At 35.6% G+C, this 25,386-nt stretch overlaps 3 protein-coding genes across 4 annotated transcripts; 2 read left to right on the top strand and 1 right to left on the bottom strand.

Moving 5' to 3' along the window:
- Positions 1–222: 222 nt before the first annotated feature.
- On the bottom strand, positions 223–5,076 carry LOC113098172 (serine hydrolase-like protein). Of its 2 annotated transcripts, none has more exons than XM_026263125.1 (13): positions 4,878–5,076; positions 4,537–4,643; positions 4,263–4,406; positions 4,018–4,131; positions 3,869–3,910; positions 3,246–3,265; positions 2,834–2,908; positions 2,620–2,729; positions 1,867–1,946; positions 1,749–1,783; positions 1,487–1,563; positions 887–968; positions 223–796 (listed from the first exon to the last, which is right to left on the bottom strand). In XM_026263125.1, exons 2-13 carry the CDS (start codon positions 4,592–4,594, stop codon positions 650–652), a joined length of 984 nt encoding a protein of 327 aa, XP_026118910.1. In that variant the 5' UTR covers positions 4,595–4,643; positions 4,878–5,076; the 3' UTR covers positions 223–649. The 2 variants fall into 2 exon arrangements, with proteins under 2 accessions (XP_026118910.1, XP_026118909.1); XM_026263124.1 differs by having other exon boundaries at positions 4,537–4,624; positions 4,878–5,018.
- A 65-nt stretch (positions 5,077–5,141) lies between these two features.
- LOC113098173 (trafficking protein particle complex subunit 5-like) lies at positions 5,142–7,401 on the top strand. Its single transcript, XM_026263126.1, has 3 exons — positions 5,142–5,220; positions 5,491–5,817; positions 6,495–7,401. The coding sequence occupies exons 2-3, from the start codon at positions 5,548–5,550 to the stop codon at positions 6,789–6,791; spliced, it is 567 nt and encodes a 188-aa protein (XP_026118911.1). The 5' UTR covers positions 5,142–5,220; positions 5,491–5,547; the 3' UTR covers positions 6,792–7,401.
- Positions 7,402–8,527: 1,126 nt separating this feature from the next.
- LOC113098192 (mucolipin-1-like) lies at positions 8,528–24,144 on the top strand. Its single transcript, XM_026263174.1, has 15 exons — positions 8,528–8,748; positions 12,912–13,150; positions 13,645–13,809; positions 15,328–15,484; positions 17,056–17,137; positions 17,222–17,318; positions 18,577–18,676; positions 18,758–18,864; positions 18,956–19,105; positions 19,199–19,300; positions 19,671–19,793; positions 20,852–20,968; positions 21,055–21,144; positions 21,517–21,647; positions 22,507–24,144. The coding sequence occupies exons 1-15, from the start codon at positions 8,706–8,708 to the stop codon at positions 22,541–22,543; spliced, it is 1,740 nt and encodes a 579-aa protein (XP_026118959.1). The 5' UTR covers positions 8,528–8,705; the 3' UTR covers positions 22,544–24,144.
- Positions 24,145–25,386: the final 1,242 nt, after the last annotated feature.

The following is a 25,386-nucleotide window of genomic DNA, read 5'->3' as shown; positions in this document are numbered from 1 at the left end:
GTAATATTTCCCAATATTATTGTTTGATTACTATTTTGTTATTATAGGTGTAAAAGCACCTTTCAAAAACATAAATTCCAAATGACGATAAAAGTTTGAACGGTACATTAATTCATTTTAAAACCTGATTTAATTGTCTAAATACTTTTTTTGGCCTCTGTAGCTGTAGAATTTATATTTACAGACCTATTGTTGCCCCAATAATGGTAAACAAAAGTCAAATTACACAAATTTAATTATAGACTTTAATCTTTAGTTTGGCTTACAAAAGTAAATATGAACAGATGTTTTAGTTAATACTTATTAACATTAACAGGCGTTTCCAAAAACCTTTTATGTGCATCACATACACTCAGCCAGGACTAAACCTTTTTTCTTTTTTCTTTTTTTATCCTATAATCAATGTTTGTCAGCAGCATTTGTATTTTGCCAATATAACATGGCCCACATCTCCAAAAATACCATATACTCAAAGACTAAACCTCGTTAAAAATGGAAGACAAACGGATGGTCCAATACACCAGAAATGTTCTGAATCTGAACGTCTTCTAATAAAACTAATTTAGGTTTGTGATGGTTAGAGTGAATGGTGTGAGTATTTTGAATCAGCACAGACTTGCTTCGTTATTTGGATCAGCCTGTGTGTGTGCTATAATTTGGAAGACTGGTTATTGTTAGATTCACTCTGTGGTTTGACTGGACTGTGTGACTGAAGAAAATCAGTGATTATGGAGGCCATGGACTCAGGTTTGTTGAGGTGAATATGATGATCCCCTTCTACATTAACAATGGTGGCCTGCAGAAGAGCGAGAAAGATATTTCTAGATAATACCATCCCAGACAGACATTTTGCACTTATGTTTGTGTGTATGTGCGCACATCTCACTTTTTGATTGGCCCAGCTCTTCAGAATCAAATCAACATATCCATCAGGTAGAGCAAAGGTTTTGAAGAGGCCGTCTTTTGCCCTGAAGAAAGACACATCTTTGATTTTGAAACGGTGAGGAAAAGTATATCACAGGACACAAAAGCAGTCTAATAGTGTGTGTAACTGATGTGTGGATATAATATGATGGGTTTATAACAGTAGTAAAAGTTTGTACCCAGATGCCACTTGGTTTATATATATCTTATTGTCCTACAGTGACATTTAGTTATTTTAAATTTGACAATGCTTTTGTAGCCCAGCATATTTTTCATACTGTACATTATAAGGTTATGATGCCTAAACTGACTTTTAGCATTTAAAATGACTCATTTTCAACTTTCTGTTTTGAAATTATTTAGAAATAATCTTAGAGGATTTAATATCTGCCATTGATTGGTTTCTGGTTATAACAAGAAAATAATGATCTTCTTTTCAGTACTGTAAAGAATTATAATAATAGTGCATGTCTTATTTTCAGCATTTGTGTTTAAATGTGGACAGTGCTTCTCCTGGACATCATGAAACGTGTGGGAAAACTGTGTCTGTGTTTGAACTCACAGCAGTATCATCACTGGGGCTTTAACTTGTGACATCATGTGGAGGCATTGTTCCATATTATAACTCACAGTGTTTTTCTGAAACAAAACCAAATATCACCGCTTCATATTTAAATATGAAGGAACGGACATTTATCATGATGTGTATATTGTGTTTTTATACATTCTTTCCTCAAATAAAAAAAACATCTGTATAGCAGAAACCATGATTAAACAAAAGGAATAAACCACTGAATATGAATAAATATACTGAAATGGCTCACCAGGTTGATCCTGAAATCTCTGGTGAATACAAATCCTTCAAGAGAAAGGAAATCGTTTAGAGAAAAAGTGAGAAAATCTAGGTCCATAGAATAAGAGTGCAATTGGTGTATGTCTTACCTCCCTCAACTTCTCTGATCGCTCGCTCTAACAGAATATCTGCAGACTGATCGGAGAGGGAGGGGTTTGCAGCTTTCAGCCTGAAAGAGGACAATAAAAACGATAAAAGGATAATAATAATAATAAATAACATGTGTTAAAATATATCATGGTTTACAGATAAAATATTAAGCAGCAAAACAGTTTTCAACATATATAACAATAAGCTATGTTTCTTGAGCATTAAATCGGCAAATTAGAATGATTTCGGAAGGATCACGTGACACTAAAAACTGGAGTAATGATGCTGAAAACTCAACTTTGCAATCGCTATAAGGTGGACAAATGATAAATCAAAACTTAAAAATGTAAAAAATTTGTTAAAGAGAAATATTTAGAAAAAAAGTTTGGCAAGAAATGCGTTTACCTTATCCTCCCGTGATATGATCCTATTTTACAAATCATTTATAGCAAACAGCAATATTCAATAAAAAAATAAGAATTTATATCAAATGTAATCATGCTGTGAGATCCAGGCAGATGAAGTCTTACAGTAAAATTATAATTTATTTAAACTCAAAAAGTATAAATGGTACAATTACAGTTTTACTGGAAGACTTTGTCTGCCTGGATAGCACTGCATCAATTACTTATATTCAGAAGTCAGAAAGATCTTAAAATTAGGGGAAAGAATGTGGTACAGCTCAACAGAATACAGAACAACGACAAAAAACTATACTATACATGTGCTATACAAGTAATAGGCATTTTCACCTTTCTTTGGCTTTCTCATATGTGTAGACCCTCTCTTTCCTCTCCTCCGTCTTGTTGTCATACTGGATTTGATCAGTGATCCCTTTCCTCAAGTTCTTAAAAATGTCAGTCTAAGAAAGGACAAAGAACCATGTATGTTGTTATCATTGACACATGCATGTTGAATAAGTAGTCTTCTGTATGATTTACAGCTAAATGCTCCATTTTTTGTTACCACTTGTGTTGGGAGGAATCCATAAGTATCCAGAAGAACTACGGCATCAATCATCTCTGGGTACAAGGCACTAAACTGGCAAATCAGAAGGAGCTGTTATCACACACTACATTTACACGACACAAATCATTGGTGGTTCTCAGCTGTTGCAAAACCAAAACTGTATCCATTCAACGACAGCAGATAAAAACAATGCCAGGCAGCCTTATACTCATGCACAGGAAGATAGCAAAGAGTTGGACCTTTACAGCTCAACGTAATATTAAATCATTTAAGGACTGCATCATTTTAGTACTGTGATAGGGTGCCCCTTTATGTCAGATCTGGGTCATGAAGCAAAACCAGTTGAGAAACACTACTAAACAACTATAACATTTACAGAAATATGAAAAAAAGGATGACAGATACTCACTGTTCCTGCCACATTCCCACCTGTTAAAGAAACATCAAATAATAATCCCAAATAATGAACCCAATTCAAAAACAGCTTTTCCTCATTTGAATCTCACGAATATTTATTTAATTTTTTTTAAGTTATTTTTAGTGTAATTTCACATACATTCAATTGTAATCCAGTAACCATGATTATTATTATAATAAATTAACACTAATAATAATTATTATTATCCTTTTTTGAAGAGAGATTTGTGCAAGGTAGTGTTAAAGCATTCATGTCTGTGTTTTCCTTTATCTTTACCCACAAATAAATACCTTTAAATTATTAAAAGTTATGACTTAAAACACACACACACACACACACATACACTTATTTCCTACTGTTTAATCTTAAAATCTTCAATCTCAAAATATATTTTAATTAATGTAAGCTCAAATCCCGGAAAATAATGCTGCAGGTACTCAACAAACGGGATCATCATCTGGTCGTGAATAAGGGTGACATTTAGAGTAGTAGAGCATTACGAAGTCAGGTTTATGGCACTCATAGCGGGTCATGGCATCCTCATACCTTTCACACACAAAAGTGTACTTTGACCTGACAGTAACTGAAGACAGCAGTAAAAAAAGCTGACTCACCCATACTATGTCCCATGATAGAGAACCTTTTCCACTGAAGAGCTGCAAACAAATGCAGAAAAAAATAACTATTCAATTAATTTTGCCTTCTTTTCCAGTAAAAATAAAAACAAGTGGTTAAGATGATTCTTTAATGTTTTTAGTCAAACCTTCTACAACTCGCCGCACGTCTGCTGCATACAAAGGGAAGTTGTAAAAGCATCCATCAGGCCTGTGAGATGAGAGACCATGACCTGGAAAGTCAATGGCTACGAATCTCCAGTCTGGAAGAGAGATGAGGAGAACAGAAACCAGTTTCACTGCATTGATGCTTGTAGATGAGATGTGAAAGAATGAATTTATATTTATCCATGTGGACCTTTATAATGTTCATAAATTCTCTGAAACACTATACCTTTGGGAAGCAATGGAATCAGGGAATTGAACGTCCCACAGTTGTCAGCCCAACCGTGCAAGCACAGCACGGGACGGCCATTAGAAGGACCCCAAACCTGACCTCTTATCTCTCCCCACGGGACAGTCATTCTGAACTCAGACGCTGTGTCAGAATACAGAAGAGTCATAACCGTGTATATTCAATAAAACATGAAAACTAGTGACCAGTGCTCCCTACATGTATTTAAAAGTTAATTTTGATGATGAATGTTACTCTCAAGGCTGATTCTTACCTGCTCTCCTCATTCTGTTTGTGGCTAAGTGTCTGAGGCTCGTGAAGGCAGGCAGCATTCTCACACCCTGGAGTGCAGTTCAACCCCCCTTACAAGATCAGGATAAACTTATGTTTAAATGAAAAAGAGACACATTTTGGACTTTAACTTACGCCTTATTCATTTGATCATGACATGCAAACACAAAAGTTCGCTGACTAACTTCACAGATGCAGAACAGACAGACATGCGACTAGAATAGTGTAGCATATGAATTCAGAAGCTGTTATGCTCCTAGACAGTCCTGGGACCTTATAAGGATATACGACTATATGAAACACACGTTAATACGTTAAACTTACGTCAAGGGATATTTATTATCGCCTGCTCTTCTAGTTCACTGTTCACAAGTACTTCTCGCACTGTGACTGAGCAAAGCGCAGACTATCCAGTGACTTTTAAATGATGTCTTCGCCGCTGAATGTTTATTTCCCGAAAAATGCATCTCGAAAATAAATAAAACAATCAAAAAAAGATTTTTTTATTTTATTTTAAATTTGACACACACTTCACTCCACTACTGTTTCATTTAGCATTAATGTGCCCCGTCCGACTTTTATATTGAAAATATCCGGTCACAAGGGAAAACAGGCGTTTGCACTAATCGTGGCTTCACGCGTCCGGACCTGAAACCCAAAACACCAGGTAAACGCTGATACACAGTGAAATATGATTTGAATGTGATGCCTGCCTCATAATGTCCTAGTTTCTGTACAGTGTGACTCATTCGAAGTATTATTCAGTTTCTTTTTAATCAGAAAACCCCATGATGTAATCAGAAACCTAATAAGCCATGTAGCGACGAGACCTACAATGAATGCCAAATCAATGAATTATAAGGACAACTGACACATTTATGTATTCGCAAATATTGATCTGCAAATTGTTTATAACTCAACGCTGTTTATATTGCAGGACTCCGGACTTTTCATTCTTTGATTCAGAGTGTGATTCAGTCTCGGTGTGGACGCAATGGAGGTCCGCTTCACGCGAGGCAAATCCGCGATCCTCGAGCGCTCGCTCACGCGTCCCAAAACGGAGGTGAGCGTGAGCGCGTTCGCGCTGCTCTTCTCTGAGATGGTGCAGTACTGCCAGAGCCGCGTGTACTCGGTGTCGGAGCTCCAGGCCCGGCTGGCGGACATGGGCCAAGGGGTTGGAGCCAGCCTTCTGGATGTTCTGGTGATGAGGGAGAAGAACGGAAAAAGAGAGACCAAAGTTTTGAACATACTTCTCTTTATTAAGGTATTTGTAGATCATTCATGACAAGATGTTCTTGACATCACAAGAACAGTTCACCCAAAAATGAAAATCTGCTGTATCAAAGATGAGGTTTTTCAGGTTTTTTTTTTAGATTTGGAGAAATTTAGCATTACATCACTTGCTCGCCAATGAATGGCGGTGAATGGGCGCCGTCGGAATAAGAGTCCAAACTGCTGATACGAACATCATAACAATCCACAAGTAATCCACTGAACTCAAGTACATCAGTAAAGATCTTATGTTTGTAAGAAAGTGTGTTTGAAAGAAACAAGTCCATTATTAAGCAGACTTAACCATCACTTCTAGAAGTCTATTGTCCGTGATATTACTTCGTCCATCTCCTGTCGTCCTCTCACATCCAAATCCACCAATATATGTGTTTAGAACTGTTTTAGACAGTTTAACTGATGGACTGGAGTCATTATTTGTGGATTATTTTGACATTTTTATCAGCTTGATAACTGTTTGGGCTGTTTGGACTGCACAGGATCCACTGTTGAACAAAAAAATGTAAAGCTAAATTTCTCCAAATTTGTTCTGATGAAGGAACAAATTCATCTACATCTTGGAAGGCCTGAAGGGGAGTAAATTTTGGGGTGAACTACTCCTTTAAATTTCACACATCCTATAGTGTTAACCCTTTATTTCTTTCTTCCTAGGTAAACGTATGGAAAGCATTGTTTGGTAAAGAGGCAGACAAACTGGAGCAAGCCAACGATGATGACAAAACATACTACATCATTGAAAAGGAGCCTTTGATCAATGCCTACATTTCAGTACCTAAAGAAAATAGCACCTTAAACTGTGCAGCATTCACCGGTGGCATCGTGGAGGCGATTTTAACCCACAGTGGCTTCCCAGCTAAAGTCACTGTCCACTGGCACAAGGGGACCACGCTGATGATCAAGTTTGATGAGGCAGTGATTGCTCGTGATAAAACTCTTGATGGCAGATAGCAGACTGCTTACTACATTAAGCTTCAAGTTTAGCCTTGTGTCTGGAGTCCCAGCATTGTTTTTTCCCACTCATTTTTATAGCTTTGCTAACAAATTTACTGCATCTAGCACAGATCTCAAAATAACCTCAAGACTGTCTCTAGCTGTTGTTCTTTTTGTAATGATGTTACAGAGGACAAGTCCCCTCGCTTGTCCAGTTCAGTGTAAAATGGCGTCTTTACTGATACACTAATGCATTGAGGGGTTATTTTCAGAAAACTTTAAGACAATATTATTTTGGGGTGTTCATTTTACAAATGTACCATAACAAGACAATAATACATTATAATAAATGGTTAATTAAATTGGTATTGAATTTAGGCTTGGATCTCCGTGGAATTGAGTGTCACTGCATTAATATTGAAAGAAAGAATGTTAACAAACATCATTTAACTTAGTTGCGCAAAATTGTGCAGACATTATATGTCAGTTTAGTGCTAGCAGAGATGCATATGCTCATAAACTATAACAGAAGTTTTATTTAAAGTGTGAATTATATTTGGACGTCTTGATTTTTGTTTAAGTTGTAAATATTTTCATCACAGTATAATAAAGTCTTTGTAAACTGCAAGGAGTGATGAGGAAATATTATTCCTTAAAAAATTAGCTTATTCATATTTTCTCAGTAAATGTTCTAGAGTAGTTACAATAGTAATTGTAAATACTTGCATAATTATTATTAATACTTTTAACATAATGTAACATTTTGTCTGCTTCATTGTTTTTTTTAAAAATGACATTCGTTTTATTGCATTAACACTAATTCAATGGTAGGGAACTTTTGTCAAGAACTGGGTTTAACAGCATAATCATGATGTTCGTTTCTTTATTTCCTGTTAATGCTGGAAAAAATCTTAACTATTCCCAAAAAAAAAAAAAAATTGAACTATTCCCAGTAAGTTGCATGTTTAGTCTCACACTCTGTAGCACTGAGAAAAAAACTAGCTACAAAACAGAAAAAATATAACAGTGTCTGCATCGGACACAACAGCAGTCCAGTGTAGACATTGTGTAAGATTAATGAGTTAAACATGTTCAGAGTTATAAAGCTGTATTTGGTTGCAAGTTTCTGCTTCCATTTTCTCCAAATGTTTTTTTTCTTCCCCCTAACAGTCACTTAATATGGGTCGAACCCAGTAAATAACTAACACAAAATAATATATTATTCTGTATATAGTAAAAAAATCTAACATGGCTCCAAACTGCTTTTTAGCTTCAATATTGAATCACCACCGTTAGAAAATTGTCGACAAAACTGTTTTGCACATCATATTAAATGCAGTAGTCGTTTTATTTTTTCTTTTGTTGCTTGCTAATAACAGGACCTACTGTTAATTAAAAAAAAAAGAAAGAAAACTAAAATATATGTATTTTTTTAATTTGTGATAGAGTTAAATATAAGGAAAAAACACCAGACATCTTTAAATTGGACTTAATACAAAGGTATAACATGTTTTTTAATATATGAAGGATAATGAAATGTCATTTTTAAAATAGAGAATATTAAATGGCACAAGTACGTACATTCTTCTTTATTTCGAAGAAGAACTGAGAAAAAATCCGAACACACACACACAAAAATCCCTTTCACGGCATCACACTTAATATATATGAATAATACACAACAAGCTCTATTTACAGTATAACCACACGCTATGAAGTATTTATGCAGCCTCAGCGCGTGTCATATAATACTGTCTTGTCACGTGACCTCATCGGAAGTCGCCTGTGCTGCTCGCGAGTGGACGCTTGTTGTAAACATGCGGTAACCGGACAGGAAGCCAAGCCAGCTGAACAGACTCGGTCTCCTTGTGCTGTGAATCAAATTGGGATTTTAATGCCGGCAGCCTCTGTGTGTGATTTTAAACCGCTGACATGGCTGAGGTGGACGCGAATAAAGACGATCATATTTACTCCGGTGAGTGATCATAACGCTTGCGATGTGACGATTATGAACTAGATTCTGATTGTAATGTGTATAATTTATTTTTTTTGAGCCTTTCATGGGTGTCAGACGCAAAAATGGAAATATAATTCTATTTTTTATTAAATGGATTTCAAAATAGTGCGTTTATTTCTATATTGTGATTGTGTATCGTATTATGTAGTGCACAAAAGTGCTTAGTTAGGATGCACAACAATATCACGTCAAAGATTTGAGTCTGTTTTTCGGTCACGAGCACAGGATCAGACCAGGTTATTATTATTTTTTTTTGTTTGCTTGGTCTTGCAATATTTCATTGATCTGAAAGTAAATAAATAGCTGTTTTGGTATGCACATTGCAAGTGCTTTTATGATGATTCATGTCTTTCCTGTCCTACGTCCTCAACAGAGCTCACAGAAATATTTAGTTTTGAGCATTGTGCAAGCTTGTGAACCTTCATTCATCAGGCAGATTCCTGTGGTAACCATTTATGTTTAACTTATGTTCAGTGGCATAACTACCATTGATCAATATGGTAGTTAAAAAATGCAACGTAGGTGTTGTCCCCAGTCCTTAATATTTGGCTACATCATCGCTTATCCTGTTTGTGAATAGCTCTGTTTGACACTTGTTGAAAGATTTTGTAGTTTGGATGATTCATTATTACATAATGAGGCTGGAGAGACTGCTGTGTTAGTACATATATTGTGTATGTGATTTATTTTCCGCTTGTTTTCTGATTTTCTTCCTTGTTTGTGTCACATTGACCTCATTCCTGCAGTAACACCACAATGGGCTTACGGAGTCATAAATGTTACTGGAAATTATAACTAGCTCACATTTGCCAGCTGTTTTCATTTTCATTTCACTTGGTTTATAATGACCATAAAATCGCTGAATGTGTGGAGAATATAAACCTGATCTGCTCAATAAGAGCCAGTGAATCAGATATATTGAAGTTGTAGATTGGAGGTGTATTGTTGTTCAGTCTGATTGTTGACGGATCCTGTTGCACGTTTCATTGTTTTCAATTCTAAAATCCCACCACAATATTCAATTTCATGGAGTAGTTCAAGTTTGTGACTAAAATACAGTTGTATATATACATATATAATATACACACACACAAATATAAAGCTAATAATGGTAAATTGGGCTGTTTTTAAGTAGCTAAATATTAAGGTAATAAAATATCGTATTTGCTTTCTTTTTTGGTCTTATTGTGAAAATCATTCTAATCTTTAGCAACTTGTTCCCCCACTAAAATTACTTTCTGCTAGTTATTTGATCAAGTTAACCCACAATCAAAAACCTATTTAAGAATAGAATAGAATATTGCAGAAAATCTTAATTCGGTTCAACTTTGTTAATGTAATAGCCTCTTTAATACCAATTATCAACATTCAATCATTTCAAAACAGATCAGAAAAACTACTACATTTTTTTTCTCAAAAATATGTTAAATTATGGAGATAAAATGGTCTGCGTTTGCATACACCAATTCACGTTATATATAAAGGTACGTTCACACAGAACACATTTTTTTTCCTTGAAAAACAAGCAATAGATGGAAAAGCTTCTGTGGTTCTGTCTAGCTTTTGTGGTTGCATCTTTTGCAACACATGAAAATAAAAAATGTTGCTCTCAAGTTAATAGAAAACCTCTCTTTTTAAATGTTTTTTTTAAGTGTTTTTCTATATAAATGTCTCCTAGTTCAACATACAAGAAAAATATCTTGTTTTTTTTCTAGTGTTGCTCCAAAATTGTTTTTAATTTACAATAGATTTTTTTTTACTGAAACCAAAATAAAAATGTCCGGATGTCATCTCTGTGATAGGACTATTATAACACGCTGATAGCCAAACCATTGACTTATTATGACAGCAGAAGCGTGTGAGGAGCCAATGTACACCTGAGCTCCGAAAACATGCCTACCTGTAAAGCTGGAAGGATGAGATTTTTCAGCTATTTTTCAGCATTTGATTGACTCTATCACTTCCAGTCACACTGCAACGCTCATGTGTGGCTTCAGACGCCCACATCCACTGCAATTTTGTTGTGAAGATTCCTATCTCTTCACTAGACTACAATGATAATCTTCCTGTTATACAGTAAGAAGTATGTGGTGAATTTGAGGCTCTGTGCTTTAAGGCAAGATTCCAGTAGCTCAGCTCTGACAGGCTCACAGTTTTGCTTCTAGATGAACAATAATGGGTTTGATAAGAGAGACCAATGGGAGCTAATAGGTAGAGCTTCATAAACACTCTCAGTCTCTATCCATTTTTGCTTAATCATGCAGTCATCGGCAGGTCAGATGTTCACGAAAGTAAAGAAATCAGGGAAATCACGTCAGCTTGGATACTCTGTGTGAACAGAACAGGAACTTAAAGGAACACAGATTGTCTGTACTTTCTGCTGTGCGCTACTAAAACGACAGGAAATTTCCCATATATCAGCCCACGCACGCTGCGATCATTAATCTTATTTAAGTGACTGACTCACTGACTTTTGTCTGTTGTGTTTCACTTTGCGTTCAGTATAGATTAGACGCTGTCACTTTGGATTGTGATTTATGAGGCATGAAAAATGGTGTTCCACCATATTTCCGCTACATATAGGCGTGTGGCTGTGTATATTATGATTAATCTCAATAAAAACAAAATTAATATGGCATTAGTATCATGAAATCATCTGTTAATTAAATAAATACATACGTAATGCATTTGCTTAAACCATCTTTCCTTAACTTGTAATAAAAAGCACTTCACACTGTTATCTACAAAACAGATAACAGCGTGACGTGTTTTTTGCTTTCTTAATTTTACTGTGAAATATTGCAATACTATTTAGTATCAGTATAATACAATTTATTATTATTATTTTTTTAAGTGGTCGTATTGACATGTAATCACAACATATTTCCCCAATTTTTCCAGGCCTACAAACACTGTTTATACAGTTTTTAATCACAAAAATCATCGATGGATCATCAAATCGTGCAGCCCTAGTGTAAAACCTTGTGTGATTTATAATTTAGTCAGTGATATATCAATCACATGACAGACAAAGAACTGCCAAGATTATGGCAGTAATAACTGCTCATTGTGGTAGAGCTAGTGCATAAAAAACACAGGACTGAATGAATCATTTACTGTTTTGGTTTGCACAAAAAAAAAGTCTTTACAGAATTGCACAAGAAAAACATGCTTTCACCACTTTCAAAAGTCATATTTCCTGTAGTTTCAGAAATGCTTAGAAACACTTTTGGGAAGTGTATACTCAGTGATCCGTGAAGAAAGAAAGAAAGAAAGAAAAAGAAAAAAGCATAATTTGGACTGCTCCACAGAACATCTGTATAGGAAGTGCATAGGCAGGATTGATATTTTTACACTTTTTCACTGTGAGAAATGAAGACAAGTTGTTTAAACTTGAGGGCACACTAAGAGACTGAAAGAAAATCCAGCATTCACTCACAAACCATCCATGCTAATTAAAGACGTGTCCTTGACAAACTAACCAGTCTTAAGCCCCTTTCACATGACTTGCTACGGAGAGAAGCATTAAGGTTTGCTGCATTCCAGGTCAACAATGAAGCCTTGACAAAATGTTGTTCTTTTCGAAAGGTTTTTGACCATTTGCCCGGTCTCAGGTGATCTCGCATCACTTTAAGGAAGAGAACGTTTATCAGATCTCAGGTCGTGCACGTATAGGCGATCTCTGTCTTCCTAAAGTAGACTGAGGTTCACGTCCTTAGGCTCTAGCTGTCTTTCAAACTGTCTGGTGATCTTAGCGTGAACTGTGATTCAAATTAAATTAACAAGTTCTGTTTTTACAGACTATGTTTTGTGTATGGTAAACCGTAAGATTTTATTTCTAAATATTTTTGAAAAAAGTCTCATTCTCACAATACTGCATTTAATAACTGGTTTTAATTTTAATTTATTTTAAAATCTAATTTATTCATGTGAATTTTGTGTCATTGTGAATTTAACGCACCCTTAAAAAGTATTAATTTAATTCAAAACAACTACAACTTACTGAATCTAAACTTGGTAGTTTATGTGAATGTAATTTAAAGGGTATTGGACAAACAAAGAGACTATTTACATTGAGCTTTATCCCAATGGTACTATCAGTGTCTCTCTTTCTCTTCCAGAAGAGGATAGGCTTCTGTTTCCGGTGACAGGCTATGGTTCGAATGACTGCAGGGATGAGTATAGCAACCCCAGGCCGTCCCCGGTAACTGGTGGATGGATCGGTGCTGACCAAGAAGAAGCATTGCGCAGGAAGTTAAAATATTTCTTCATGAGTCCTTGTGAAAAGTACCAAGCCAAAGGCCGAAAACCTTTTAAACTGGTATTGCAAATACTGAAGATTCTTATAGTAACTGTACAGGTATTAAATTACTCCCTTTTCTTAGAAACAGTTTCTACAGCTCAAATACTCATCCCAAAGCTTACTAAAGACAGCGTTGCTGCTCAAAGTCTTAGTTTTACTCCCAAATTATTCTTTAACCACTATGACATGCCCTACTATGGGCCCATCTAAATTCACCTTTGGTTTCATGCTCTGAAGTGTCACAGAGTTTAATAGGCATGAATTTCTCTTGTAGATTTTTATAGCTACACTTTGAAACCAAGAACACATTTTTCAATGCTAATTGGGAGGACATTTCTAAAACGTAGCTCTAACAAAATATCTATATCTATCTATCTATCTATCTATCTATCTATCTATCTATACATGAACTCGAACATAAAATATATTTTAATTTAGTAATTATTATTTATATATTTAAATAAATGCAGCCAATTTTTGTTCTCATTTGGCAATTATTAATTGTTATTTAAAATCGTTCCTCTCTTTTTTTGCTGTTTTATTATCTCTAGCTGGTGCTTTTTGGCTTAAGCAATGAGATGGCGGTGACGTTTAAAGAGGAAAACACAGCTTCATTTAAACACCTTTTTCTCAAAGACTACGATGATTCAAATGATGCGGTTTCTGTTTACACACAGAGTGATGTTTATGACCACATGTTTTACACAATAGAACAGGTAATGTATCAATTTACTTATTCATATGTTTTGAGGGATATGTTTGGGTAATGAGCTCAGTGATAACTCAGTCATAACACGATTTGGCTTACGTTCAGCCTCTGTCTTCTGAAAGTAGCTTGTCTGTTTGGCTGTATAACTGCTTAAAGGGTTAGTTCACCCGAGAATGACATTTTGTCCATCTTCTACTCGCCCTCGAAGCATCCTAGGTGTGTGTGACTTTCCTCTTTCAGAATAATCCAGTCTTGCAAGCCTTTTAATGGAGGTTGTCAAGCGGATGTTTGTCAGCAGTTCAGAAGAGGTGAAATAAAGTGCACACATCTGTAATAAAACGTCCTTCACACGGCTCCGGGGGCTGAATTAAGTAAGATAAATATCCAGATTTCAAATGTTATAAACACTTTTTTTCTCACTTCTGCTGACTGTGGGACGTGGAAGACCTGCAGGCGGAAGAGGTATGTTTTGCTTTTCTTTACAAATCTTTGTTTTGTGGCTCTAATTCGTGAGCAGCATTTTGTTTTATTCTCTCTCTGCGCTCGTCACTAACCCCGCAGCGCTGACAAACATCTGCCCGCACGCCTTCCAGTTCCCAACAATCAACAGAAGTGAGGAAAAAAGTGTTCATTACGTTTTATCGTACATATATTTTTAACTTATAAATACGCATGGATTTGCTACAGAAGGCCTTTATTCACCCCCCGGAGCCATGTGAGAGACGTTTTATTACAGATTCGAGCACTTTATTTCACATCTTCTGAACAGTTACCAACAAACATCCGCTTACCCCCATTGAAAGGCTTGGAAAAGCAAGAACAATTTTTAATATAACTTTGAATGGATTATTCTGAAAGAGCAAAGTCACATACACCTAGGATACTTCGAGTGTGTGTAGAAGATGGACGAATTTTCATTCTTTGGTGAACTAACCCTTTAAGTGTATTTTTTTAATGCATATATGTGTGTGTATATATATATATATATATATATATATATATATATATATATATATATATATATATATATATATATATATATATATATATATATATATATATATAGTTCAAGTCTGCTTTATTGTCAATTTCTACATGTACAGTACATACATGCAGAGAATCGAAATTGCGTTACTCTCAGACCCCGGTGCATACAGATAACATTAACATTAAAGCCTTAAAAAAAATCTAGATCAATACAATAAGGCAATGTAAAAAAAAAAGGTAAATAAAGAAAAAAAAATTTTTTAAAAATAAAGTTAAATAAAGACAGCGTTTATATATATATATATATATATATATTATTATTATTATTATTATTATTATTATTATTATATATATATATATATATATATATATATATATATATAATTTTTTTTTTTTTTTTTTTTATAAAAAACTATATTATTCATCTACAGCAGCTATTCTGCCTTTTCCAGCTGGAGTTTGGTCACGAGTGGTCATGTTTATTTTTAATGCCTTATATTTCTATATATACTTTATATTCTTTGCATTTGTCTTTCAGTACCTGGCTTTGCCAGAGAATACAGTGGGCCGTTATGCATATGTGTACAATGTGGGTGTGAACGGAAGTGCGCTCTCTCTGTGCCAGCAGTATTATAAAAAAGGCAGGATCGATCCAGCTAACGACACCTTCAACATCGATCCGCATGTGGTCACAGGTGACAGTTTTCCAGCCTCCGTTTCATCCCAAGTTTATTCCTGTTCTGATTTTAGTTGTTGTTGTTTTAACCAAAACAGACGTTAAGATCAAGGCAAAGACTTAAAGGGGGGGTGAAATGCTATTTCATGCATACTGAGTTTTTTACACTGTTAAAGAGTTGGATTCCCATGCTAAACATGGACAAAGTTTCAAAAATTAAGTTGTACGTTTGAAGGAGTATTTCTGTTCCAAAAATACTCCTTCCGGTTTGTCACAAGTTTTGGAAAGTTTTTTTCGAGTATGGCTCTGTGTGACGTTAGATGGAGCGGAATTTCCTTATATGGGTCCTGAGGGCACGTCTGCTGGAAGAGCGCGCGCTCCCGTATAGCAGAGCACTGAGAGCACAGACATTCACTGATCAGAGCGAAAGCGTCGCGAAATGTCACAAAATAAGTGTTTTTTGGTTGCCAGGGCAGGACAACCCTGCACAGATTACAAAAAAAAAAACAGCATTAAGGGACCAGTGGATGGAGTTTATTTTTACAGAGCATCAACGGAGTTGTGCAAGTGTTTGTGTTTGTTTCCTGCATTTCGAAGATGCTTGTTTTACAAACAAGGCCCAGTTTGACGACGGATTTGCACATCGTTTATTTCTTAAGGATGATGCAGTCCCAACGAAAAAGGGTCACGATCGTGTGTTGGAACCGCAGGCGGTGAGTAAAACTGCTTCAAATATCTCGGTGTTGTTAACTTAGCTGTCGGCGTGTAAGCACATCAAGTAAACAACATGCGATGTTGTCATCAAACTGCACTTTCCACATGTACAGTTTAAAAAAAAAAAAAAAGACGACATAAAGTGGAACATAGTCATTTTCCAAAACCGCTAAGCAAATATATACAGTTTCAGTACATACCAAATAGAGACGTCGTTGCTGATGCTGCTCTCGTTCAGTTTCAGCCTCTGGATCTGATTCTGGATCATAAATATACGCTGAATCTGACTGTTAGCCATGATTTGTTTTGGTTGTTTTTTTCCTCACGGTAATGTCACAGCTTCCAAACGCTCTCAACGCAAAAGCCTACTGGTGCTCGTGATTCTTTAGCTCCGCCCACACGTCACGCCTCCAGGCGCTCGTGTTTTTCCGGGAAAAATCGGTACAGACTATCTTTCTCTTATGAATATAATAAAACTAAAGACTTTTTGGAGTTATAAAGGATATAGTACTACTCTATAGGTACTCAAGATTAACAGGATATTGAGTGAAAACGAGCATTTCACCCCCCCTTTAAGGAACCTGAAATATTAGTTTTGAATTATTGTATTATTTTATTATTTATAATTATTAATTTTAGTTTTTTAATTTTTATTTTTGTTGAAGAAGTTGATGAAACTGAAAGCTCTTGTTACTTCCTCTTTTGCACATTGTTATTACTTGCAGTTCCTTGTCACTGAGTGTACCACAGGATTCACTTTCAAAAAAAAAAAAAAAACCTCTTGCTGTTGAGCAGCCGTGCCTCCTGAGGACCCTGTCGGTCACTGCAGCTGGTTCAGGTTCAGTTGGTGATGATTTTGTCTCTTCCTCTCTGTAGACTGTATTGGAGTGAACCCTCTGTCCACTCCCACAGCAGGTCTGGCCCGTGATTACAGGAACTTCACCCTCAAGTTTCACAAGTAAGTTAAACAGGGGGTTTTGAATGCGAGTTTCAAGTTTGAGTTGATAATCTAAAACTCTAATATCAACACACTCTCTCTCAGGCTCATTAATGTCACCATACAGTTCCAGCTGAAGGCTATAAATATTCAGACCATCATCCACAATGAAATTCCTGACTGCTACACCTTCTTTATCACGGTGAGTTTCATCAAAAACAAAAAGATTAAACTTGCTTTAACAAATCTGTTAACAGAAATTTGACACAGAGAAAAACCAGTGTGCATATAAGGATATATAAATGATTAAATTATTTAAAGAATGGGTAATTTTAAAATGTTTTTTTTTTTAAATACCCTTTAATTTGAAAAATCTGTGATTTTTAGTTTTCAGCCCAGTGTATCGAGATTTTCTGTTTCCAATCTGGCCTACTGGAATTTAGTTTTAACTAAATAGTAATTTCATAAATATCTATATGTTAATATTAAATATTTTAGTTTTGTATGATCTCATTTAGTTTTGTACGATCTCAAGTCGATCTCATATAATAAATATATATATTAGTGTATATATATTAGTGCTGTTGCAGTCCAAATAAGTTTTTGTTACATTATGTATTTTTTGGATGCAATCAATCATTTGACAGCACTAATATATATTTATATCTATATATCTATCTATCTATATTCAGTGCCTTCCGTAAGTATTGGAACAGTAAAGACAAAATTGCTTTCTCTGCTGTGGAGTCAAGACATTTGCAAATATGATTAAAAGATGAATATGCAACAAAACTACAGAACTTTTAGAGTTCATCCCACTATTTGATTTGAGCATAAGTATTGGAACAGTTGAATTTAAGGCAGATGTAAAAGATTAAAAGCTAATATTTAGTTGTAGATCTCTTGTATGCAATGAGAGCAGTGAGTCTGCAACCCATAGACATCACCAGACTCTTGCTCTTATGCTTTGAAATGCTTTTCTCCAGCCTTTAATGCAGGCAATTCCAACTGTTGCTTGTTTTGGGGAGTTTCTGTCTTTAGTCTCCTCTTCAGCTGGTGAAATTAATGTTCAATCGGGGTTCATTTTTACAGCTTTTATGATTTGTCGATCATCAGCTACTGTTGTTCTTCTCAGCTGATCAGGTCGTCGTTGGCTGTTGATGTCGCTGGTAGTTTCCAAACTCTTGATTTCTCCATGCTCTTTGTTTTTCCTATAGTTCAAATTAACTTCCTCTTTTCTTTTAGCATCCAAATTGCTTGCTTTCTTGACTCCACAGCAAACTGAAAAATTTTTTCTTTACTGTTCCAATACTTATGGAAGGCACTGTATATATTAGTGTACAGTAGGGTCTAGATTTAGATTTAGTTTTCAATTTGCCAAGTGTGTTAGTGCATAATTAATAATTATATATATATATAATTTGATAGACTGTATATAATTGGCCCTGTCTTCTGTTCAGATTCTGCTGGATAACAAAGCTCACAGTGGTAAAGTTAAGATCAGTCTTGATAATCAGGCCTCCATTAAGGAATGTAAAGACCCCAGTGTGTCTGGCCACGGTAAACTACCCCACATATCAGTTTTTACATTGTGCATGTTCATTATATATGCTCGTACTCATGCTGTTTCTCTGTCTCCAGCTGATAGTTATGCTCGCGTGTGGTTTGATGTGGTGGTTATAGTGGTTTGTATTTTATCTCTGCTCCTCTGTGGTCGCTCTATCATCAGAGGAATCATTCTTCAAAATGTAAGACATTGTATCAGACAAATCCACATTAATGTGACCGTGATCACACAGCAAATCCTGCACTAACATTCTCTCTTCTATTTCTCTTCAGGAGTTCGTGAAGTACTTTAAGAGCTCTCTGAAGCGTGATGTCTGTTGGGGAGACACAATGGAGTTTATTAACGGATGGTATATTCTGCTCATCATTAGCGACGTGCTCACTATCACAGGCTCCGTCATTAAGATCGGCATTGAGCTAAAGGTCAGTCCGCGGAGAAAATGGAAATTCTGAAACATGTATGTGTAAGGAGGCATTGCATTGGGATATTTCTTGATACTCTGTTTTAACCCTCAGAACCTCTCTTCCTACGATGAGTGCGGGATCCTCCTGGGCACCTCAACGCTGTTGGTTTGGGTTGGAGTTATTCGCTACCTCACCTTTTTTCAGAAGTACAATGTGAGAAACAAACACACCCACACACCAGTGTTCATGCAGTTACACTGGCCATTTTTTTCATTGTTTCGTCAATTATTTTTAACAATGTCACGAACGTTTCTAGATTTTCAACCATCATCAGCTGAAAATAAATGGAATATAAGTTTTAAATTTGAAGTATATCACTATACTGTACTATACTTTGTACTATACTTTGACGAACATACTTTGAAATAACAACTGTATTCTTTTTTTGTGCCTTTTTATTTTTGTGCCATTCACTCTCATCATTAAATGATCTTGTAATATCACCACCTATCTAGTGAGATGTTTTTTTTTTTTTTTTTAGGATGTGGATTTTATTTACTATATGGTGTTTTCCTTTTTTCAGATTCTCATTGTGACTTTACGAGCTGCATTCCCTAACGTGATCCGTTTCTGTTGCTGTGTGGCGGTGATCTACCTCGGTTATTGCTTCTGTGGGTGGATTGTGCTGGGACCCTACCATGTTAAGGTACACAAATTCAGTATAATTCAATTTTAATTAAAATAATTCAATGTGGTACTACGGTACATGGAATATGTCTAAAAAACACAGATTTGGTTCTGAGTAAAATAAAAAATTCCAGCTGGTTAATAAAAGAATTCCCTGTGTTGTCAATTTAATTTCATACATGCGATATACCGTATTTTTCGGACTATAAGTCGCACCTGAGTATAAGTCGCATCAGTCCAAAAATACGTCATGACGGGGTAAAAAACATATATAAGTCGCACTGGACTGTAAGTCACATTTATTTAGACCCAAGAATCAAGTGAAAATATTACCGTCTACAGCCTCGAGAGGGCGCTTTATGTCTTCAGTGTATGCTACAGGAGCAATGAGGAGCATAGAGCGCCCTCTCACTGCTGTAGACGGTAATGTTTTCTCTTGGTTCATTTCTCTCAGTTCATGTCAAATTAATTTTGATAAATAAGTCGCACCTGACTATAAGTCGCATGACCAGCCAAACTGTGAAAAAAAGTGCGACTTATAGTCCAGAAAATACAGTAATGAAATCCAGAGGAATCCGAACCAGGATGTTTTTAGAGACTGTAAAAGCGTCTGTATTATTTATACTGTTAATATATCATTCAAACATTTGACATCAGTAAGTTTTTTTTTTTTTAAGAAATGTATTATTTTAGTCAGCAAGGATGCATTAAATGAATCCACTGACATTAGAGACATTTCTAATATTATAAAAAGTGCTGTTCTTTCAAACTTTTTCACAGTAGTAGTATCACCATTCCCATAAAAATATTAGGCAGCACAACTGCTTTAAACATTGATAATAATAATAATAATAAAAAAAAGATTATTGAGCAGTAAATCAGCATATTAAAACGATTTCAGAATGATTATGTGAAAATTCAGCTTTAAAACTCATAAATGAATTACATTTTAAAACACGTTCAAATAGAAAACAGTCATTTTAAGTTGTAATAATATTTTACAATTTCTTTTAAATAAACAAATGCACACGTGTCTTCTCTCTCATTATATATGGCATGTTTGTTTTGTGTCCTCAGTTCCGCTCTCTCTCGCTGGTGTCTGAGTGTCTTTTCTCTCTGATCAATGGAGATGACATGTTTGTGACCTTCAGTGGCATGCAAGAGAGCAGCATGCTGGTCTGGGTCTTCAGTCAGGTGAGTTCACCTTCACGTCCTCACACAGGTGCGTACACAACACATGCTACAGGATTCACAGCAGTAAATCTACTCTTTCTTTGCAGGTTTACCTCTACACGTTCATCTCTCTGTTCATTTACATGGTGCTCTCTCTCTTTATCGCTCTTATCACTGGAGCGTACGAGACCATCAAGGTAAGAGTGAAAGACGAGGCAGATGCAGAGATAGAAGTGAAAAACATGTTTTTGTTAATGATATCCTCTCACACACACATATACAAACATACTTGTCTTTGTAAAATAACTATTTAAACCATGCATTTTTTTTATTTTAATTACTTTTTTAATCTGTTGGTTTTTTTATCAGTTTTACTTCATTTTCTTAATGATCTATTTTTTTATTCCTGTCACTGTAAATGATCAGTATTTTTTCCTGATAAACGCAGAACGATGTTATTATATATATATATATATATATATATATGGCAGGTAGTGAAACGAAGTGTGGAGTGAGATGATCCAAACAGCTTGATTATAGTAACATGATATCCTTTCATTTCCCTTCAGCAACAGACTAAGGAGCCTGTCCATATCACTGATCTGCATGCGTTCATCGCTGAGTGCACTGACACACCCTGCTCTGGAAAGTTCCGCGGAATCGAGACCTCGCCGTGCTCTTTCTTCTGCTGCTGTGACAGGTGTGTCACCTTAGAACCAAAGAAAATACTGCTTAACATCAGCCATCATGTATTAACATCATCAAATGTATTGCTGTTACATTCAAAATAATTTGAATGCAGTAGGGAAGAGCACAAATGATACCATTGCATACAAAAATACATTGATGTTAGGTAAAGTATATAATTTCCACTTGTGTTACCAAATAGAATTGAGTACAGTCACCACAAAATCAGACTTTAGTTCCTCGTTTTACTTGGAGACAATTCTGAGCTTAAATACTGATTTAAAATAATAACAAGAAATAGTTTAATATCTACAATGCTGTTTTTGAAATCAAATCTTTGTTGTGTCAGGAGACACTGGCATCTAACAATGCCTTGAAAAAAAAACAGAAAAAAAAAACAGGTAATCTTAAAGAAATCAAGTACGTACCTGCCTTTAAACGGCAAGAGGCACCGTGCACATTAGACACAGGCAGAGCCAAAAATTAATATTATTCCACATATCCTATCTTTTTACAGGAAAAAATTAATTAGCAAGTAACCATGAAATTTTGAAGTTGAAAGATTGCAATGTTTTTTTTTTTGTTTTGTTTTTTATTATAAATCTGAAAAATCCTTTTTTACAGTGTGCTCTGATCTTAATATCCAATCAACAACTGATGCATAGAATCAATTCCTTGCACTACATTTTCTTTTTTCTGTAATCAATATGGAAGAAAAGATCGTTCACTACTTCCTTGTCATTGCGACTTTAAACAGTTATAGCAAAAAACATTTTCATATAAAATGCATGTTAGCATAATGAAATGACGTATTTGAGTTTTTAGTACTATAACTGAAGGCTGTAATCGTGTCTGTTGGTGTAACCCTGCAGAACTACCACATATGAGGACGTCCTCCTGGTCAACTAGTCAAGGGACTTGATGCCTGAAGACCAAACCTCCCTCTGTTGGTCACACTGTGGTACTGCAACAGTGGCAATGTGAGGAAACCTCCAGACAAAATACCCAAGAAGTCACAGTCGCTTCACTTCGGACTTTATGTGGAGAAGAGCACATATGAATAGCTCCAGTCTGGGATAATTTAAGTTTGACCTCAACTTGTTCATAGTTTTAACTTAATTCTGGAGGTTGCTAAAGGCAGCCCTGTACTGCCTCTTAATCTATTAATCTATACGGAAAAAACACTCAGTTGGGAGAATATCAGACTGATAGCAAACTGCACACGTGCAGGCGATATGTACAGTAATCATTCCCTCAATGTTGATCCCATGTTCATTCAGTGCACGTGCTGTGGTGTCCAAGTGGGTCATCAGTCGCCAATACTAGCAGACAGTGGTCAGTGATTCAGAACTATTGCTGTTTGTTCTGTTGGTTAGCTTTTATGTCTTTGAGTAACATCTGGTGTAATGTCTGCATCCGAAGGAGACTGAAAGCATTTTGCTGCAGCAAAAGATGAGGAGACCATGTGATTAAACATCTTTTTAAAAACTAGCTCTTATTCCGCATTTAGAGCTGATAAGCTCTATTAATATCATCTCCACCTACCCATAACGAAAATACATGCTCTGCTAGAATCAGTTCACAGCCCAGAATGCCTCAGAAACATAGCCTTAACACATTTCTGGTGAGTAGAGCTGGATGTAATTCAGAAAGTAAGGACTTAGAGTTGTTTTTTTTGTATTTTTTATGAACTTTTTACCAGTAATGACACCTCCATTATTTAATTCCATGCTGATTCAATTTGTTTTATATACAAAAACAGTATCAAATGCATACTGTAACGTGCAATCTTGTTTCATAAATGATATTAGATGGCTTTAACCTTGATGATTTAGTATTTTGTCGAGAAACACAGACTTTTAAGACCACCCTTCATCAGCTTTGTTTTAAAACAGAGGCCTTCAAGAATGCTGTTATAAGATTACTGCTGAGGTCATAGTGTCCTGTTACTATTGTGACATATTAGACCCCTTGACCCATCCATGACTCTCACTTCAGAGGACAAACAAGCCTCATTTTATCTTCTCCGTTATACTTGACTGATAAGAGAAGGGAGAATAAATATTTGAATTCTGGGGCCTGTGCAAGCCATTAACTCAAGTGCAGAATAAGTGGAACCGATCATATTATTTTGATATCAGCGGATGATGATGATTTTATTTTCCTATTAATATTTCTTTGTTATTTTAATGTGTAATTCAATCATGTTGTAGTGTCGTGTTTTATTTATATTGTGTTGGCTCTGATGCCTTTCTGTTTCAAATGGACTCAATGCGCACAATCTGCAAACAAACCACACTTTCTATTACGAACATGTGAAGCTACACAGGGATGTTGTTCAGAGAAATCACACCACATCATGGGTTGTCAGATGTATACCTGAGATATTACATATTGCATTTTAGCCAGATAAATTGTGGGTTTTCTTATGTTTTGTAATGGAAAAATGTGCAAATAATTTGCTGACAATGGCAGCACAAACAGTATGTCGATAAAATGATGTAGAAGAATCTATTGACTTTTTTTCTTTCATTTGTTTTAAACACTTTTATGAGTGTCACTGGAAATTGGTCATCTTTTTCATGCTCCATACAGAGATTTTCTAAAGTCTTTATAATATAGACACTCTTCTTTTTCCTGTTGTTGTTGTGAGTTAATAAGAAAACACGTTTTAAAACTGTATTGACCCCCAATCACATGCTGTTATTATACCATATGACCACTAGGTGGTACAAATAGAGCATTTTGCCACAAATCTGGGCACTTCCACATTAAAGTAGTGTCTTTGGCGCCTAAAGTGCATTTGTAAAATATGAAAGTTGCTCATTTAGCCAATATTGGTGTATGTGTAAGTGGGACGTTTGAAGGCATGTTTGAAAAGCTGGTCTACACAGGTGCACTAGCCAATGCACATTGTTTGAGTTGGCTATCTGAAACCACAGAAAGAGATTACACACTCTGCTCAAACAGAGCAACCCCCTCAGATGCTGATCTCAGACCTTTCTATAAAGGCCTGCTTTATTCTCAATCTGCGGTGGGACTCTGAAAATGAGCCACACCTAGCTATTCAAACAGAATGAGTTAACAGGAAGAGATTTAATTGAACCACCTCAATAAGCGTATTGTGATCATATACAGGCAGGGTTTACAGCACTATAGCAAGAAGATAATCTTCTGAGGCTTCATTTTGACAGATTTCATAATTGATCTTATGTAGAACTAATTCGTTTAAGTCTAATGTGCTCTGAAGTTCACAATATCTTACTTCTATTTTAAGTAAGTGGTGAGGATAACAAATGCCAGAGTTATGTGCTTTAAAATGGTAGAGGATCATAAATAATGGTGCTGTATGATTGGCTCCACCCGTAGATTCAAATTTGCATATTAAAGACAAAGCTGATCTTAAAAACTAGACAATAAGAGCAGTATAACAGTGCACAGCGCACAGCTACAGGCCTGTGAAAATCATATTACATGTAACAGGGTAGAGACTGAACTATATTCTTTTACAAGGTTTTCTATGTTCCTCTTATGTATGTAAACAAAAATCAGGTGTTGCTTGTCCATCAGTGACCCTTTCTTTGTTTAATAGAATGATGTTTGGTGTCATACTGTTTGTATGAGTGATTTTTCTCTGCCTGAGTGCTACTTTTTGTCCATGAATGCACTGGTTAAGTTCTTTTTCTTTACATTTCCAAATCATCAATCACACTTGCACAATGATTAGAGACATTTTAGTCCTAATTGTGTTA

Source organism: Carassius auratus, unplaced genomic scaffold, assembly GCF_003368295.1.
Source record: "Carassius auratus strain Wakin unplaced genomic scaffold, ASM336829v1 scaf_tig00216437, whole genome shotgun sequence".
Classification (NCBI taxonomy): domain Eukaryota; kingdom Metazoa; phylum Chordata; class Actinopteri; order Cypriniformes; family Cyprinidae; genus Carassius; species Carassius auratus.
Note: the sequence above shows the minus strand (reverse complement) of the source record. Positions and strands in the feature narration are given on the sequence as shown.

Coding starts and splice junctions, on each gene's coding strand:
- LOC113098172 (XM_026263125.1), bottom strand. CDS start 4,594: ATGCTGCCTGCCTTCACGAGCCTCAGACACTTAGCCACAAACAGAATG. Junction 1,784..1,866: donor GATCAGAGAAGTTGAGGGAG/GTAAGACATACA, acceptor TTTCTCTTGAAG/GATTTGTATTCACCAGAGAT. Junction 1,564..1,748: donor GAGATTTCAGGATCAACCTG/GTGAGCCATTTC, acceptor GTTTTGTTTCAG/AAAAACACTGTGAGTTATAA.
- LOC113098173 (XM_026263126.1), top strand. CDS start 5,548: ATGGAGGTCCGCTTCACGCGAGGCAAATCCGCGATCCTCGAGCGCTCG. Junction 5,818..6,494: donor ACATACTTCTCTTTATTAAG/GTATTTGTAGAT, acceptor CTTTCTTCCTAG/GTAAACGTATGGAAAGCATT.
- LOC113098192 (XM_026263174.1), top strand. CDS start 8,706: ATGGCTGAGGTGGACGCGAATAAAGACGATCATATTTACTCCG. Junction 8,749..12,911: donor AGACGATCATATTTACTCCG/GTGAGTGATCAT, acceptor TTTCTCTTCCAG/AAGAGGATAGGCTTCTGTTT. Junction 15,485..17,055: donor CGATCCGCATGTGGTCACAG/GTGACAGTTTTC, acceptor TCCTCTCTGTAG/ACTGTATTGGAGTGAACCCT.